The 17,659-nt window shown below is 39.4% G+C and overlaps 1 protein-coding gene across 20 annotated transcripts in view; it reads left to right on the top strand.

The window, feature by feature from the left end:
• The window catches only part of CELF4 (CUGBP Elav-like family member 4), a 1,056,008-nt gene that overhangs the window by 692,600 nt on the left and 345,749 nt on the right, over positions 1-17,659 (top strand). For all 20 annotated transcript variants that reach the window (XR_012850895.1, XM_075840567.1, XM_075840583.1 and 17 more), the window contains exon 3: positions 7,321-7,369. Coding sequence is in view for 19 of the 20 variants with exons in the window: in XM_075840567.1 (XP_075696682.1) it covers positions 7,321-7,369 (49 nt within the window). In the remaining variant the exon portion in view is untranslated. The remainder of the gene's footprint in view (positions 1-7,320; positions 7,370-17,659) is intronic.

The raw sequence follows: 17,659 nt of genomic DNA, 5'->3' as shown, positions 1-17,659 counted from the left end.
GGCATAATTACTGGAAAGAGGTAGAATTGGCAACACATTAATCTTAAAGAATAGGACAGAGAAGACGATTCTCGATGGAGTTTGCTAAGAGAATGTTCCTTGTGGTGGAACAGACAGCAATCAGCGGTTCCAGGAACACAGATATTGTAGCAAATTGCTCCAAAACAATTGTCCCTGAGGTGATGGGAGATTAAATATTTACTCGGTAGTTCAGTTTATGAAGTGAACTGGGACCATCATATATGTTAATTTAGTGCAATGTAAAGAGGCGTTCTAGTCCCGTATTTCCCAATATTTCCATAGGATATACAAATTCTGCACCATTGTACAGAGAAGACATTGACATCTGCACCTGTCTCCTATGGGTCTCTCAATATAATGTCCCCATCTCAAGCATACACACACAGTCTAGGGGGAATACATAGTAATCCTACAAGCCAAAGAGGTTAAGTGGTAAACCTGATGTTGACTTGGGTCATCAATAGCGCTGAACTCTTAGGTATCATAGTGTTCATTGAACACCCTAATAGGAGGGTAAGGGCTGATCTCACTACAGATGTAGAGCTCCACCTGACCTTAGTGAGTACTTTCCCATTAAACAGTATTATAATGTCTTGAATGCCATTTTCTGAACCCCTTCCCTCGTGATTTATCTTTCTTCAAAGAATTCTGGTTCAGGTTTTATAAAATGTCCAAATTTAAGGGGAATCAACTGTGCACTATGTTAAGAAATACAATCTAAAGAGTCCAAGGGTCTGCTACAGAATGAAAATGTTTGCAACATATTTGTTTTTTACAAAATTTTTGTTTCGTTTTACATTTATTTAGTAATTTTTTTTATGTTTTATTTGTATTCATTATTGATTTATGTTCAGCTGCAAAAGTAGACAGGTTAAAATTAATACAGCATCTCCTAATGATCACACTTGCTGTCTGGTTACCTGAAAAGAGCCCAGCGTAGTCTGCATCATTGTAGCTAACTGATCCTCGCTGTAACTAAAAATGCAATACATTAATGGAAAAACAAGGACTAAGAATTCAGATCCAGATAGTTTGTAGCTGCCTGTGAGTTGAACCTGCGGCCTCACTGTATATCTCTGTCTGTGGAGTGCAAGGCGGGGGAAGTAGGATCGATACATAGACGGATAGACCATGATTTCATGTGATATATGATAACACCCCTGCAGGACTGGCCCAGGACAGGCTCTATAACTCTTTGGCTAGAGGTAGTCCGGAAGTGAGTGATTTGTAAGGGGCAGGGGCTCTGGAATATATCACCTGTTGACAGGTGGTACTTGTTTCCTTACTTAGAGCCCTGTAATGTCAGCAGACTGTAATGTTTGGTGAATTATACATGCATTATAGCTCAGGAGTGAAAGAATAGCTTTCTGATTAGGTGTAATGGGCTATAGCACTGTTCGACAACCAACCACTTACCATATTTTGTTCAACTACAAATCCCAGCATCCACTGTCAACCACAGTCTATATTCAATGGCTCAGGTAAGGCACTACTAGGCTGCCTTAAAGTAAATCTCTAGGCAAAAGCAATTCATTATTAAGCAATTCTATAGAATCTAGAAAATCTTACTGTTAATTGGGGTCTACTGCAGAGCAGCCGTTCCCAGGATTGGCTTTGGCAAAGATGGTACGTCACCGAATAAGCCCCCTTACTATGACATCATTGTAGGCCCTGGGGAGAAGGAGCTGATGTTGTCAAACCACACCCACCTGCTTTCAGTGCTGGCTCTCTGAGTAACTAGAATGGAACCACTCCCCTTTTGTGCCATGTGACTGTAGAATCAATTATATGTCAACCAAGAACAGAATTCTGAGCATAAGGCTCCAACACATCTTATGAGGGTGATGTAGAAGTGATACATTTGCGATCAAACTGTTTTTTAAGAACCTTAGTAGGTGTATGTGCAGTCCTATGGAAAACCACAGATAAAATATTCTGGTATCACCAGAGACCTAACTTAATAACCTGGGCCCCAATTTAAAATCTGTAATAGGCCTTCCCACCGACCATGTGCCATTTAATAACATTGTTGTCTACATATGTGGCACAGGGGCCTTTGGGCCCTTTTAGGCACTAGACCCACAGTGCGAATGCTACCTGTACACCACTATACTGCCGCTACACCCCTGAATAACACTATAGGCCCTTATGGTTAGAGATAGATAGATAGATAGATAGATAGATAGATAGATAGATAGATAGATAGATAGATAGATAGATAGATAGATAGATAGATAGATAGATAGATAGATAGATAGATAGATAGACAGATAGATAGATAGACAGATAGATAGAATATTTCTATTTAAAGTTGTCTATTGCACTCCTTCAGCTATTACCCCAGTGAGTTCTCTCACTGTACATATTAATGTAATATATTCAACTGTTATAATTACAATTAAACCAATCCTGAGCAATTAAATGGCCTCTTTTCTCTGAGAGCTGCCCCCCCCCCTCACAAAGCTCCAAGCAGGGATCCTAATTACTTCCTGTGCAGTGTTCCACCCAGTAATTAGTGAATTTTATGTCAAGATGATTCTAATTATGAGAACTGGACTGCTTAAAAAAAAAAAAAGAACTTGTCACGTTCATCTCTGACGCCGAGCAATCAGTGCCGCTATGTATGTTGTGCCTCTTATTTCAGCAGCCATGTCTTGAGTGGTAGACATATATCCTAGACAAGAGTAGATAACTTTGTTAATGTTTTGCTTTACTTTTCTTGTGTTGATCTTATTTTATATCATGTTTTATACTCCAAAAACCTTCAGAGCAGCATTCAGAATTCTGCAGACTGGAAAGCTGTCAAATTTATGTTGATGTTCACCATTCTAAGGTCCCATTCACAGACTGTTGAATTGGGGGAGACAGTAACACAATTGATAAAAGCATCATTATTGCATTGTGCTTTTATTATGACTCTGATCTCCAGGGGTCTGGCTCTACTCTGTGATAACAGCTGGTTACTATTGAACATTTCCTTTACAGTGACGTATGTTATGACAGCCTTTGAAGTCAATGGGTAACCATATAATAGGGACACATGCCCCAGTGCCTCCACCTTCTTGGGGTCGTCCATCAACCACAGTGTGGCACTTTTATTGGGGGCACTATGTTATTTCCACTATTATTTTTGCTGATGGCCACTCATACATGTGGATCTCTCTTTTGAAACTTTAATTTGGCCGGACCTTCTCCATAACTGTATAGGGAAAATTGTTCAGTAAAACACTAAATTCAAGGCAGAATAAATTACTTTCCGTTCCCATTTCAACTTAATTACAGATGTAGCAATCTTTAACATGACACGTAATGCATTAAATACACTGTGTCAAGAAAATTAAACTTGACTTTCTAAATGTTTTTTTAATGTTTTTTTGTGTGATATCACTCAGTCGCATGCTACCAGAGTCCAGATAAACTTTGCTACATCTGTACGTTGCCCACTTGGCCTGGCAGTATCAAACCCAAGGTGTAAATAACAGCTTAGGTTAGATCTCCTTATGCACTGTGCTTTGTAGCATTGCATTTTTTTTTACAGACTTTTATAAAGTACCACATGGCTAACCAGAGATGTAACATTGGCCCCCTATACAAAATCTGTAAAAGGGCCCCCTTACTCAAATTACATATTGGGGAAAGATATCAAAAGGTTTAAAAACCAGTCGCAGATTTGGGAAGGACCATAATTTTGCTAAAATTCGCTACTTCTTACTTTACTCGCCTGTCTATGGGGCATAGCAAGGTAGAGGCCCATGCCAGGCCTCTACCTTGCTCCTTCCCTATCGGACACATACAAGAAAATATTTATACTTACCTCACCACTCCGCTTCTGTTCTTTTCTCCCCACTGGGTCCCCTCCGGCTCCCTCTTTATGCCGTGACTCATTCGTGGTACTGACGCCGAGCAACATCAGTACCTATGCGTCGCAGCACTTAACGTCACCAGTGCTGCGCCATTGCCTAAGTACTGATGATGCTCAATGCTAGTACCTTGAATAAGCCGCGGCATGAAGAGAGAGCAAGGAGAGGACCCGATGGGGAGAAGAGTAGAGGAGCGGTTAGGTCAGTATGTATTTATTTAATTAATGTGATGTGGGGTGGACAATTGTGGCTCACGGCCAGCAAAAAGATGCGTCATATTTAATTAAAGGTGTTTGCCTCTTATCAAATGTGATGCATCTTACTCCAGCAAATTGTTTATTATAACTGGCGTATAAAACGCCAGTCTCAATAAATCTTCCCCATTGTTTTTAGTACGGGTCGCCTCCCATTGGGACAACTCAGATACAAGGGCTGAGATGTGGCCGCAACCACTGCAGCCTCTTTAGTTATACCCTTGATCCAATTACTACATATTTCATAACTCAATCACAAGGTCTTCAGTGTTCATTATCAAAGAGCTATTTCTTTAAAGGCAAGGTAAATAAAGATAATTTAAAAAAAATTTCTTATGAAGTCATAACCGACAAAAATGTTTCACGAGTCAAGTAAAAAAAAAAAAATAAAAAATATATATATATATATATATATATATATATATACACATATACCAGACTTATTACCTCAGAGACCTGAGATTTATTATAAAACCACATCTCAGAATTTTCCCAACTTTTTTACTTTAGGTCAGGGCAGGGCCAGCCTCGGGGTGTGCAATTTGTTTGGTCGCACAGGGTGCACCTACCGCACTTGCTGAAGGGGACAAACCTGGCACCCAAGGCTTGCAAACACTACACATCTTAAAATTATTTGTATAGCAGAATTGTTTAGACATACTGTCACGATCTGTGGGTATGTGGACCCACAAGACCACACCGCCGTAGCGGGGTAGCAGCTGGCCAAACAACAGCGTACCAAGTCTATACAAAGTCCAGCGCAAGGGTACCTGTAATAGTCCAGACAGTAGCAACGGTACAGATGGAAACTTGGTGACAGGTGATGCAAAACCTGGCAGATGACACCAGACGTGGTCTATGTCAGCAGGCGTAGTAGACGGCACAAGACGACTCCAACACTAGAGATGGCACAGGAACAAATAGAGCACAAGATACAGGTAGCAGGGCACGGCAACACAGGGAACAGGATACAGCTAAGGGACCATTTGCAAGACTAATAGAGGAATACAAACAACGCTCAGGCAATGAGCAAAAGGGCAGGGCCCTACTTAAGTCCAGGGTGATCATGGGCTAATTAGTGGTGTTTAACATGTGCGCGCACTGGCACTTTAAGGCCGGGCACGAGAGCGTGTACACCAGCTACCGGACACAGCAGAGTGGAGCGGAAGTGAGCGCTGGCATCTCCTGGGGAGGAGATGCGGACCAGTGCTCATAAGTCCATGGCTGCGGCCGTCGGGGGTGAGTAATCCCGATGGTCCGCGGCCGTGAATGTGTTACACATTGTATGGCACTGTTCTTAGAACACTTTATTATAGTGCTGTTATATAGTCGCTGTATGTTTGCATTATTTGAGTATTGTGTGTTGGTACAGTATTTGGTTTGGCATTGTGTGGCACTGCTACATAGGCCATGTACAGTATATTATATTTGCAGTGTATGGTGGTGGCGACACTGTATAGCATTGGTATTTAGGCAAATGTATGGAAATGTTATTTCTACAACGTATGGCGCTATTATTTGAGCACCATACTGAGTTTTATATTTAGGTCTTGTTTGATATGATTATATGTACAATGTATGACAGTACACCATATGAGCGTGCGCAAAATGAGTGCATCACACAGGGCACTGAGTGTAAGGTAGAGCCGCAGAACTATAATTGTTATCTCATACACAATGTTTTTATTGCTCATCATAGAGTAAATGCTGCACAATTGCCCTTTCCAGAGTATAATATCATATTTTTGGCTCCCTAAAATGCTTCAGTATTTTATTGGGATCATTGTGTTAAGACCTGAGCCTCTTTTGGTCAACAATATGTTCCATTGTACAAGAATAAGTGACCTGACCAGATTTTTTACTACTCCTGGACGTGTCCCAAATGTTTTCCTTATCTCTATTAAACACCTTCGTAGCTATTTATCGAACAGATTTATATGTTTCACTTCCTAAACAATACACAACATTCACATTCATCCTAAGAAATTCTCGCTGACGTTCCTGGTAGTTGAGTCCTAAATTCTGTTCATTGGACAAAACTGTGCCCAAAATAGATGTACCTATCTTCTATAGATTGAAAGCACTTCCTTTCTTAAAATTTGCACCCAGGATCGATTTTAAATAATTGTCTAAATAATAATAATTTTAAAGCTACTTTCCAGGCTCCTCCTCTTTATTGATGCCCCTCCCCAGTCAAGGAACAGCAATTACCTGGTAATCGTCTTTTCATCACTGGTAGTTTATTTGCTCGTAGTTTTCTATTCTAATTATTCTCTTTGCTGTAATGGAAATCAGTTCTTCATGCACTAATTTCCTGGTGAGCTTGTGCTGATACACAGCAGCCAATCTGAAAAAGCAGAGCTGAGTTATATAGCATGTGAAAGGACAGGTAGCAACCTGCGTCTCTTATGAGACAAGAGGTCAATTGAAGTCTAGCTCAGACTCCAAGGGATAATTCAACTAAACTCAAGTCTCTCATATGGCTGTGCCCAAATGACAGGGAGCTAAGATGTAGTCAAGCAGCAAGAGAATCCGTGAGGCAGTCAAAATGTGTTCTTGACAACTATCAATGCTTTACTTAGTTCTTCATGAATACTCCATGAATGTAACATAGATACTTTTTCTCGGTAGCAGCTCTTTTAAAAAAAATGGCATACCGTATCTGCTCCACATTGAGTCACAGTCTGCTTAATCAATCTAATATATATATATATACTGTACTTTGTATGGATCTATTACGGGTATTGTACAGAGTCTATACTGGTAGAAGAGGTTGAAAAAGGCCAAATATATATAAATCTAGTTTGCATCTGTAGCAGTGCTGAGTTTGTCATTTGGCACAACTAATGGTTAGATGATGATGTGTTATCCATGGATTTGTATGGGACTGCCATAAACCATACTTTAAGGCTTCCTTTCAGCATTTTAAAACGCATTGACAAAACGTCATGCATTTAAAGCGTTTTATAATTACGAAAGCGTGAGCAAACGCTGTGTTATATCCAGTCTAACTCTGTTAGTTCACTGTGCGCAAAACAAAGTTCAATGAGAAATTCATCTCTGTTACGTCTGTAACTCTTCATTTCCTTGTGTCAATTACATTTTATTTTTACAAAATTAGTTGCACGTTTTCTTAAACGCTCGTTCCTTTCTAATATGTGTTTTACCTTTTTTGTGTCTTACAGATGAATCGACCAATCCAGGTGAAGCCAGCTGACAGTGAAAGCCGAGGAGGTAGTAGTTGGCATTGCTCCAAGCATAATTGCTAAGTAGTACTGTGATTGCCTTGTGGATTTTGTCATGCAGTGCGCTGATCAATTAGCAGCCTAATCACTGCCAGAGAAATTCCCTCTGCAGTGTGGCTTTCTTACTCTCTTTTTCTTTTCTTCACTTTGTTTCATTTTTTCTTTACTTTTTCACATTATTATTCGATTTTTAAAGGCAGGAGGTGCCAGAGATTACCTAGGAAACCAATAACTGCCTTGTTGGATGCTGATTTTCAGAAAGTTGAAAATGAATCCAAACTTTTTCCCTGCAGACTGGTTGGCAAATCTCGGCAGCAAGTTAGTTCCAAGGAGTTTTTTGTTGATGCTTTTTGGGCAATTGTGGAGTAAAATGTAAATGTGACTTCAGAAAAAAAGACTGCATCTCATTAAGGGAAGTTTCCACCTTCAGATAACTTTAATTTATGTGAAAGCCATCTGGCGACTTTTACAAAGTATACTACAGGGTAACTCTGATAATTTTTGAGTATTCCCATCATGTTATGGACATTATCATAGCATTAAAGGGTTTAGTAAACACGGCCAAAATAACTAAGGGCATCAAGCCAATGGGACCATGACTGTAGGAAATGGTTCATTGTTTCCATGTTCCAAACAATATTTTCATGCTTTTTGTAGAATTCTGGATACATTGACGGGTAATTTTTTTTATATCTAGGAGTGTCAATTGAAGAAAAAAAAAAACCTGATTAAAAATGTTATTTTTTTGTCCCGCTTCTCCAGTACAACTGTCTATGGAATTCATTGACCATAACATTACAAACAAAGTTTTATTAGGTCTGTAGACCTCAACATGCCACATTATTTTCCCAATAAAAATCAGAATTTACCAAAATTATCGAATCTGCTGACAGGTCTATTAATTTATATTAATATTTTATTGTCAAAGTTTATTTAATTAAAAAGAGAAACATCTAGCCAGTGCTTTGGTAGAAATTGCATGGCAATATATACAAGGCAGAAATAAAGTTAAAGTCAACTGAAGGTGGAGTACACAGGAAATTGCTAATGTGTGAAGTTGTAATCATGTTAAATGTAATTATATTTGATGAAAACCTTTTTAATATGATCATTGCTTGTTGGGTTATTTCTGATAGTAATATTGTTTCTTATGAAGATATGTGGAAACGTATATGGATTTATGAACTGTAGTGTTATGTTGCCTTAAAAAACTTGCACATTGAAATGTAGTAAGTGAGTTCATTTTTACCCCCTAAACTGTTAATAATGCTCAACAATACAGATGTAGCCATCTTTATCTTGACTTTTAACGCATTAAATACAGTGTCAAGAAACTTTAACTTGACTTGTCTTTTGTTGTGTGATATCACGCCGCAGCAAGTTATCAGAGTCAAAATAAAGATGGCTACATCTGTAGGTCTATTTGTCTACTAAAGAGACCCACAACCTTTTATATAGCTTTAGTCAATATTAAATGAAAAAACTTACTAGGCAGCATTGTTTCCTAGTAGTATGTTTCAGTTCAAGGGATTCTCCTATTAATGACAATATATAAGGTAGTCCACTGTTCGCTATTAGTCAGAGTGGATTACTCAACATGAGCATGTATTAAATATTTGCGTATTTAACAGGTATATAAGGTAAAATCACGTACGTATTAGGATAATAGTAATATAGGACCACTTTGAACATTCATTTCACAGAACATTTATTGTTAGGACGTCTATAGGATATACCAACCCGGCGATGACAGTAGATGTACGGTACTTTACCCAGTCCTTCAAAGGGGAGGGGAAGGTAACAATTTATGAGTGAATTATCAAAGGAGCCTGGACTTACTCAGACAATCAGAGAGGGATCTTGTGATCTATTGGCATCATAGATTTAAAAAGTAATCAATTATTTACCCACTTCCAATTTTTTGTAGACTCTCAAAGATGCCAACACATTAAAAGGTCTGTGTGGTGACCATGGCAAACTGTATTAGGAGCCTACATAAAGCTTTACAGGATTGATTCTCAGTTTGTCCTTGGTGGTGACCCTTTATGGCCAATTATATGTTCCTATCACCAGTTTGTGCAAGTGGTCCCTGCTGTTGACTTCCTTGTAGAGACACTGGGATCTTTATGGTCATGGATCAGGAATCTGATTGGACTCTATGCAGGAATAACTTTATTATATGTCCTACTTTATGTTTAAAACTGTCCCCCGTATGAATGCTGAACACAATCACCCCTTTTGTCCTGCCTGCAGTGATTGGTTGACCTGAGATTCTAATCTAACCTTCAAATGCCCGCTCGCGCCTTGTCACCACATTAGGCTATGTATCTGACCGAACGGTAAAACATGAATTCTGCAAGAAAAAATGGTCTGATAAAGCCAACATGTGTCCCCGAGCAATGTTTGTATTAACCTGTTATTACGCTTTTTCAAGAACATAGGAGCTGATCTTAGAATATGAAAACACCCTATGTTTCTCAGGCAGATTGCTACTATAGCGTCTGCTCCAAAAGGGTTAAAATCTTAGTTCAGATTATTGCTTGGGTCAATAATGTATGGAATCTTTCACTTGCTTGTGACGAAAGATGGTTTATGGGTATCCCCTGTGCCCATTGTATAGGAAGTGTTGAAGAAAAGTGCCTGCAACAGTGGTATCCAACCAGTGGCTCTCCAGCAGTTATAGGCTGTCGGGACATGTTGGGAGTTGTAGCTTCACACCAGTTGGAGAGCCGCCGTTTGGGGACCACTGGTGTTCATAGTATCCTTGTTTAGAGTAACATAACATTTTCATCTTTGAATTGAAGGTTTTTGGGGGTTGCTCCATTTTGGAATTAATTTGTTACAAACATAAGAGAATTCCTTAACTAGCAATTCCCTGATAGAATATTAAAATCGCCCCATTTAGGGCACTCCAATAGTGAATTAATTGAAAAATCAGCTCTTCTTCATTTCTATCATAATAGGACATTCACAATGCATGATGCTCTTAAAGGGGTTGTCCAATTTCAGCAAATTTATTTTTATTATTAAAAGTTATAACATTTTCCAATATACTTCCTGTATTATTTCTTCACGGTTTTCAAGATCTCTGCCTGTTGTTATTCAGTAGGAACATTCATAGTTTACATCAAATGAATAGGTGCCCATATAATACATGATCGTACCAATCCGCCAGAGTGCAGCATCACTTTGATCTGGATATTAGAGGGTGGTCTAAATCTGTAGAGCTTTCCCCTATGATATCCATATACCCAAATAGGACATATAGACAGTTGTGCGTTCCCTTTAAGCTAAGCTGTTAAAGGCACTTTTGTTTTTGTTTTGTTTTAATAAAAATGTCTATAAGGCTTCATTCACATCTGCATTGGGTTGCGTCGGACCTTTCCGTCAGGGGAACCCATGAACGGAATCCAAACTGAAACAAACCGTCACCATTGTTTAAGGGTTCCATCATTTTGACGGAATGAATAGCGCAGTCGACTATGGTATTGATTCCGTCAAAACTTCGGTCAAAACGATGGTTTCCGTTTGTTTCAGTTTGGATTCCGTTCATGGAATCCCCTGACGGAAAGGTCTGACGGAACCCATGAACTGAGTCCCAACGCAGATGTGAACGAAGCCTTATTGTGATTGGTGCAACTTTCAAAATACTTTTTATTAAAACTTATTTTAACTTTTTGTGATACAGCTACTTTGTATCCTGTATACAGAGCAGCAATATCTAGCGCAGACACCTGAATCCATCAGATCCACAGGACACGCAGGACTGAGCTGCTATCGATCACATCTAAGTTCAGATTCAGATCTCAGTGCACGATACAGGATACAAAGCATCTGTATCTCAAAAAGTAAAAAATTCAAAAGGTGTACATGGCCTTTAAAATCTTTCCAAAGCTTGTGACACTAAAAGGGTTAAAGCTGCCCATATAACGGCCTCCCGGCACTGCATTGCAGGTAGTCACTGGTGTGCGCTGCTGGCAGATTAAAGCGTCACTGCACTACACTGGTTAAATAATAACCAATCTGAAAATGAATGAGGTCTGTTTGCAGAACAAATGGCCGTACATGAAACACTGCGCGAGATAATGTGGGTGCCTCTATCTGCTTCCCTCGTACGTTCTCAGGGGACAGAGTTCTCGCCTTGCATTGAAGAGGGATGTACATTCAGCTTTATTTTGCCACATCAATTTCTCTCATACATCACCCTGCGTTGATACTTTGCCCCCAAACTCGATTATTCAGCTGTTTCTTTACTTCCTCACAGTACCAGGCATGACCAAATATCTCCCTATTAATTGCATATTCAATACTTAAACAGCAAAAATGATGCTGACTTGCAATATCACTGTACCATAAAGAAAGAGATAGTCCATGCATTTACATAAAAAATAATAATGTGCTCAGAGCCAGCCGTGACCAGGGAGGGAGGGGGAGGGGAGCATTTGGTAAATTGATAGGAAGGTTTATATTGTTCTCTAGGGAGATAAGAATTTAAATATATGTTGTTAATAGAGGTCCTTAAAGGTTCCTATAGCTTCTTGTGACACTATAGACTGAGGCACATGACTGCCTGCAGCTTTAATATTTAGTTTTCATTTTTTTCCCACTTTACAGTCAATGTAATGAGTGCATTTTGCAGGAAGTGATGAACAGTATAAGCTAGAAGTGTCGAGTCACATGGAGTTGGAAGTGTAGTGGTCAGGCCCACCATCAAGAATTTTTGGGCACCCGGCTAGTATAAAAACAATCAGACCCCAAGCCAGACCACTATGTACTTACCACTTCAGGGTCCTCTTGCCTTTACACTTATGGGTGCCTCAAGCTCCTGATGTTGGGGCCCTGCTCCTGGTTCCTTATGTGCGGGTTCCTACCAACTATTTGTATGGACTAGTGTCTCCCAACCATGGTTACGTTAGGCCTATCTCCCTACATTTGAACTCTATTTGGCGACATGTTAAGCGCTGCCCCGATTCAATAGAAATGCCCACAAAACTTTCAAAAACAACCACTTTCGGGTACATGAGACCCATTCCTTTTGAGATCCGTTTTGCAAGACAATCCAAGTAGTTGCTTCATGCAGCAACCATGTAACTTCTTAACAGGGTACAATGTCAAATCACTGTAGGGAACATACAGCCAATGTTGTATCCTTAAAGGGGTTTTCCAGTCTCCAGGATAGGGCATCAATATCTGATCGATGTGCTCCGACTCCTGGCACTCCCGCCTATCAGCTGTTTTGAAAGGGCCACAGCACTCGTACCAGCGCTCCTTACCTTCCTTCCTTACCTGGTCATACTGTGAATAGATGACACACTCGTAGCGGTGATTCACAGTATTTACAGCCTTCTCCCATTCACTTGAATTAGAGAAGGCTGTAATACTGTGAATTGCTACTGCTAGAAGTGTGTCAGCCAGGGATTCATAGTATGAGCGGTGACAGTAATAAAGGGGAAGCATCACTCGTACGAGCACTGCAACCCCTTCAAAACAGCTGATCGGCAGGGGGGCCGGGAGTCAGACTCCCACTGATCAGGTATCGATGGCTTACCCTAAGGATAGGCCATCTATTGTTTTTAGGACTGGAAAACCCCTTTAATGTAAAGAATTGCACTACTTCAAGTGTATATATGTACTGTCCCCGATACTGCTAGGACAGACCGATCCCAGCACAGGTTGTATCTATCCACCTTCTTCAGAGCAACACCCCCCCTCCACAGGGGACATGGCATTACTGAAATCCGTGACTGTGTAATGAGCCTGAAGGTCACATAGTGCCTTTCAAGAGGACCAAAGAAGCACAAGCCCCTCCTGTCTCTGTCCCAAATTTTGGAAAACAATACTAGAAGGGGGGCTCCATTTAAGCGGCATATCCACCTTTGCAAACATATTTTTTTATATCTCCAATGAACTTAATGCATATAATCTTGTTGTACGATAACCTTTGCAAAGACTTATATATCTCCTAAGTTATAGACTAAAACTCCTGTGTATTCTGTCCTGCAGTCACCCTGCTCCATCTTAGATAGTCAAGAAGAGGAGGCAGAAGAGCTGGAGTAACACATGTCTACAAGATCAGACAACACTTAGGGTTTGTAGTCTGTTACCATGGGGACCTAATGATCTGCATAAGTGCTGAATTTAACCAAGACTATATGCCAATTTGCTTCATTTTTTTAAATATTTTAGATACATTGGAATAAGTTTGGTTGCAAGGGTGCATATAGCTTCTAAAATGTTTGCCTTACCGTTTTCCATATTTACATCCTGTACGTACTCCAATGTTCAGCCTTTTGAGAATCCTGCAGGAAGCACAAAGAATGGGGCAATGTTAATAGAACTAAAGCAATAAATTCAGCCTTAACAAAGGGCTAATGGAAAGAGCAGGAATGAGAGTGGCTAAGCAAGCCGCCTTGTAAATTGTCCCCTCCGTTCTCTGATTAGAGCTGAACTAACAGAAGACAAACTGTATTGTGCTGTCATTTTATGGGGCCATCTGCATAGGTGTCAGGGATTTATTGTGATCATTATCTAAGAACCACATTCCAAAGTGCTTACTTTACATTGACTTGGATAATGCTTCATAAGTTTCCTCCTTTAGATTACCACAAATATAGAGGAGTCAATTGATTTCAGCTGTGAAGTACAGTAAGCAGAAAATCGCTACCGAATGTGCTTACATTGTATTTTTTTTCTGTAATAAAACATGAGTTTTAAGTGAAAAATACAACGTGTAATTTAACTCCTCGTTACACAGAGCAGTGGGAATTGCAGGTCGCAAGTCTGAATCTCCACGTGTCGCAGGGAAAGAGTTAAACTCTGATAGAATAAAGGCATAATTTTATATTTTGCTGTGGCATTCATTATTTGCTATCTTTCATGTCTGCACAGCATTAGTGCAAATGATAAAGCCATCATTTTCAAATAGCCGTTTATATCGAAGGTGCTTGCCTTGAAAATGAGCTAGTTGCATTTTATTATGAGACTTGTAATAGGAGTGCTGCACACTTTAACCCCATTTGCAACCACTGCACCAGGGGCATGCCTAGAAATCATGGAACCACTACTTCATGACCAACATCCGCTAGTTCCAAAAGGGTTATGATCATTAAGGTCCTCACTGTCCCTTGTTTTCCTCCAAACCTAAGCCTCTAGGTGCATTATCCACTACTTCTCCCTTTCCCACACTTTCTCTCTCTCTCCATCATCCCCTTTGTGCTCCATATGGATTCAGAAAAGTACAAAAAAGGCTCAACTTCCGAAGGAAGGGCTACCAATAGGTGGTTGTGCCCTTAGTCAAAATCTGACCCTTTAAGGAGCCATGAAACATGGAGTTGTTGCACATCATCACTATAGATTAAGGTTCTGGTTGAAAAAGTTCAGCTCATTACAATAATGACATGGTCTTCTAAAACTCCAACTTCTGAAGAACTTTATTATTATGTGCTGTTAACTTGCTTTAGCCCTTTTCTAACCAAATGACCAGAGTTTCACCATGTCTTGTCTTTGGGTCTACAGGCTTCTCAATGACGTGCTCATCATTTTTAGGATTGTCTCTTTCCATATTATTGGTGGTCACCCTCTGCCTATTTGTGTTCAATGATTCAGAGAAAAAATGTCTTCTCTAAATAAGCTGGATCTTCTCATAGTACATGTCCAGAATAAGGTGGACCTTCAGTCTTGTGTCTGGGAGCTTGAGGCACCCATTCTTTCTTCAGGTGCAAGGTTCAGCTTCATGTGGTCAAGGATCCACTTGTTTGGTTCTCAAAGTCTTTGTCACCACTAAAGTTCAAAGGTGTCAATACACTTTCTGCCCCATTTTGAGGTTTTAGATCCATAAAATGCTAAAACAAAATCACATATATTCTCTTGGTCTTTCCTTCAAGCTGGGTATTTTAATGGTTCTTGCCTCCCAGTGTCCTGGAGGAACCAATTCTTACCTATTTTTATCTCACTAGTTTCTTTAACTTCAAGATACCTTTTATTAAAGTCTTGTTAAGTCATAATATAAGGATCATTTGCAGTAAATCCCTACATAAACATGAAAATAGGAGTAAGTGGTGGATTTTAAGACCTCGCCATACTTTGGATGCATAGAATGTCTTGATTTTATATTTCATCATTGTGAACGACCTGATTATATTTGCCTTGAAACAAATATTGTTGATGCAATTGCACGACTACATCTGACCTTTGTCAGCCACAGGATCCTGTCCTTGATGTAAGACATGATTTATTTTGACTGACAGAGAAGGCCATAGACTAAGCCGAGCAGGGCAGAAGCTTTGTGACACCTCTTGTATAATATATTCAGCATTTCTATTGAATGTACATATTAAATTACCTCATAATACTTTGGATTTTGACATTTTACAGCATTCACACATCAATATTGCTTTTCAAATAATGTTAATTGGCAAGCTAATTCATAATTGATAAGCCAATGATAAGTTTTACTTGTAATACCTTACCTAACCACATGGTGTGCTGTCTATAAACTATACAGAGCCATCTGATGTTGACTTCTACTCCTAGTGATCGAAATATGTAGTGCAATGATTTATTCTGATTTCAGTAAGAATACATCAAATAAGACATGTAAACGGTCACCATGTAAAGGTCAAACGTCCAAGCAATGTTCATTTTTAACAATAGATCATTCTGTTTAATGTTCGCTTTAAATACTTACATGGATACCTTATTGATGTTGCATACGAAAGCCGAGCCTTTATTTTCTGTCTTGAAATATCTCCCACAAACACCTTCAATTCTACATTTCAAACAAAGCAGGTTTGTCCTTTTTAAGTGCATTTCCTTTGATTACAGAACACTGGTGAAAAAAAAGACAGGAAACAAGACACAATAATACGGTTTGTGATAATCCAATATCACTCCAATAAACTGCAGCACCGAGAAAGTAATTTAAGATTTTCATTTATCAAATTACGAAACAATGACTTTCCTTTGCAAAGGGTGACATTTCAGGCTGGTGGTTTAAAGTTAGTAAATCTATTTTCCAATCACTTGAGAATTAATATCCCTCACACTCTCACCGAATAGCATGGAAATTACTCTCGCTCTCAAAGCAGCCGTCAGAGGCGCTGAAATCAGAATCAATTTTAAAGTGTAGTGGTCCCTTAAAACCAGATGGAATTTTACTCTGCATGTGTAAGAGCACTGGTAAATATACATTGCAACACATAATAATTCCTAGGCCGATATGTAGCCCCTGGGGGTCAATCAACCTGTGGCTGACACAAAAGCTATCAATGTAAAAGAACCAGCATATCTTGAAACATTTTTCTGTCTTAAAGAAACACTCCAGGAAAAAGTGATACATTATGTTATAGTGTAAGGCTCGGAGGTACTTTAATTTTTGATATTCATGCACTGCCCCCTCTGGCCAGACACTAGGCAATTCACAGTATCAGTTTCTCATGGGGTGTTCCTTTAATTTTTATATTACATTGTACATAGGAATGTCCGTGTTGCGTCCATGTGGTTTCTACATGTCAGCCGTTTTTCGAACCCATATTTTCACTCATATATTCACTTTTCTTTTTTTTCTGCAGTTCTTTAGCGACTGATGCGTAAAAAGCTGGCAGCCCACGGATGTCCAACGTGTGCTGTCCATTTTTTTCATGCACCTATAGACACCCATAGAAAAAATGGCTCAGAATAGAGCATGATGTGAGATTTTCAAAACCGACACACGCTTTGTTGAAAAAAACGGATGTGTGAATAACCTCATTGACTTCTATGGGTCAGTGTGCAGTCTGTTGTTAAAATGGACTGCACACGTATGGGAAATACATTTGTGTGAATAAGGTCTTTGATTTGCAGAATATAAAATTGACTTTACTGCAGTGTTAATATCTACCACTAGGTGGTTCTTAAGAGTGTGATGTTCCATGTGCCTAAATGAAAATACATTGTTCTCTATGTTACCCACAAACAAGAGTCTACTAGACAGAACACCGTAAGGTAAGGCGTGGTATTGCAAGTAAAACCTCATTTCGGATTTGCCTGGCAGAAATCAGCTAATTGATCCACCCAACAAAATTGGAGGGTTTTTATCTGCTTTCAGCCAATCATGGTTAATTGGAAAATCTGGTGAAGCTATTCACTCAAATTTGGGTTCATGAGGACTTAATAGATACTTGTACAATATCTGCTGTGTCTATAACCCACTCTTGGACAAAGAACTGAACATTTTTTTCTATTTTTTTACTCTATACCCTGTAGAACTGACATAATCTTCTCTAGCAAACGCCGATCTTTC

The sequence above is a fragment of the Rhinoderma darwinii genome, chromosome 1 (assembly GCF_050947455.1).
Source record: "Rhinoderma darwinii isolate aRhiDar2 chromosome 1, aRhiDar2.hap1, whole genome shotgun sequence".
NCBI lineage: Eukaryota > Metazoa > Chordata > Amphibia > Anura > Rhinodermatidae > Rhinoderma > Rhinoderma darwinii.
Note: the sequence above shows the minus strand (reverse complement) of the source record. Positions and strands in the feature narration are given on the sequence as shown.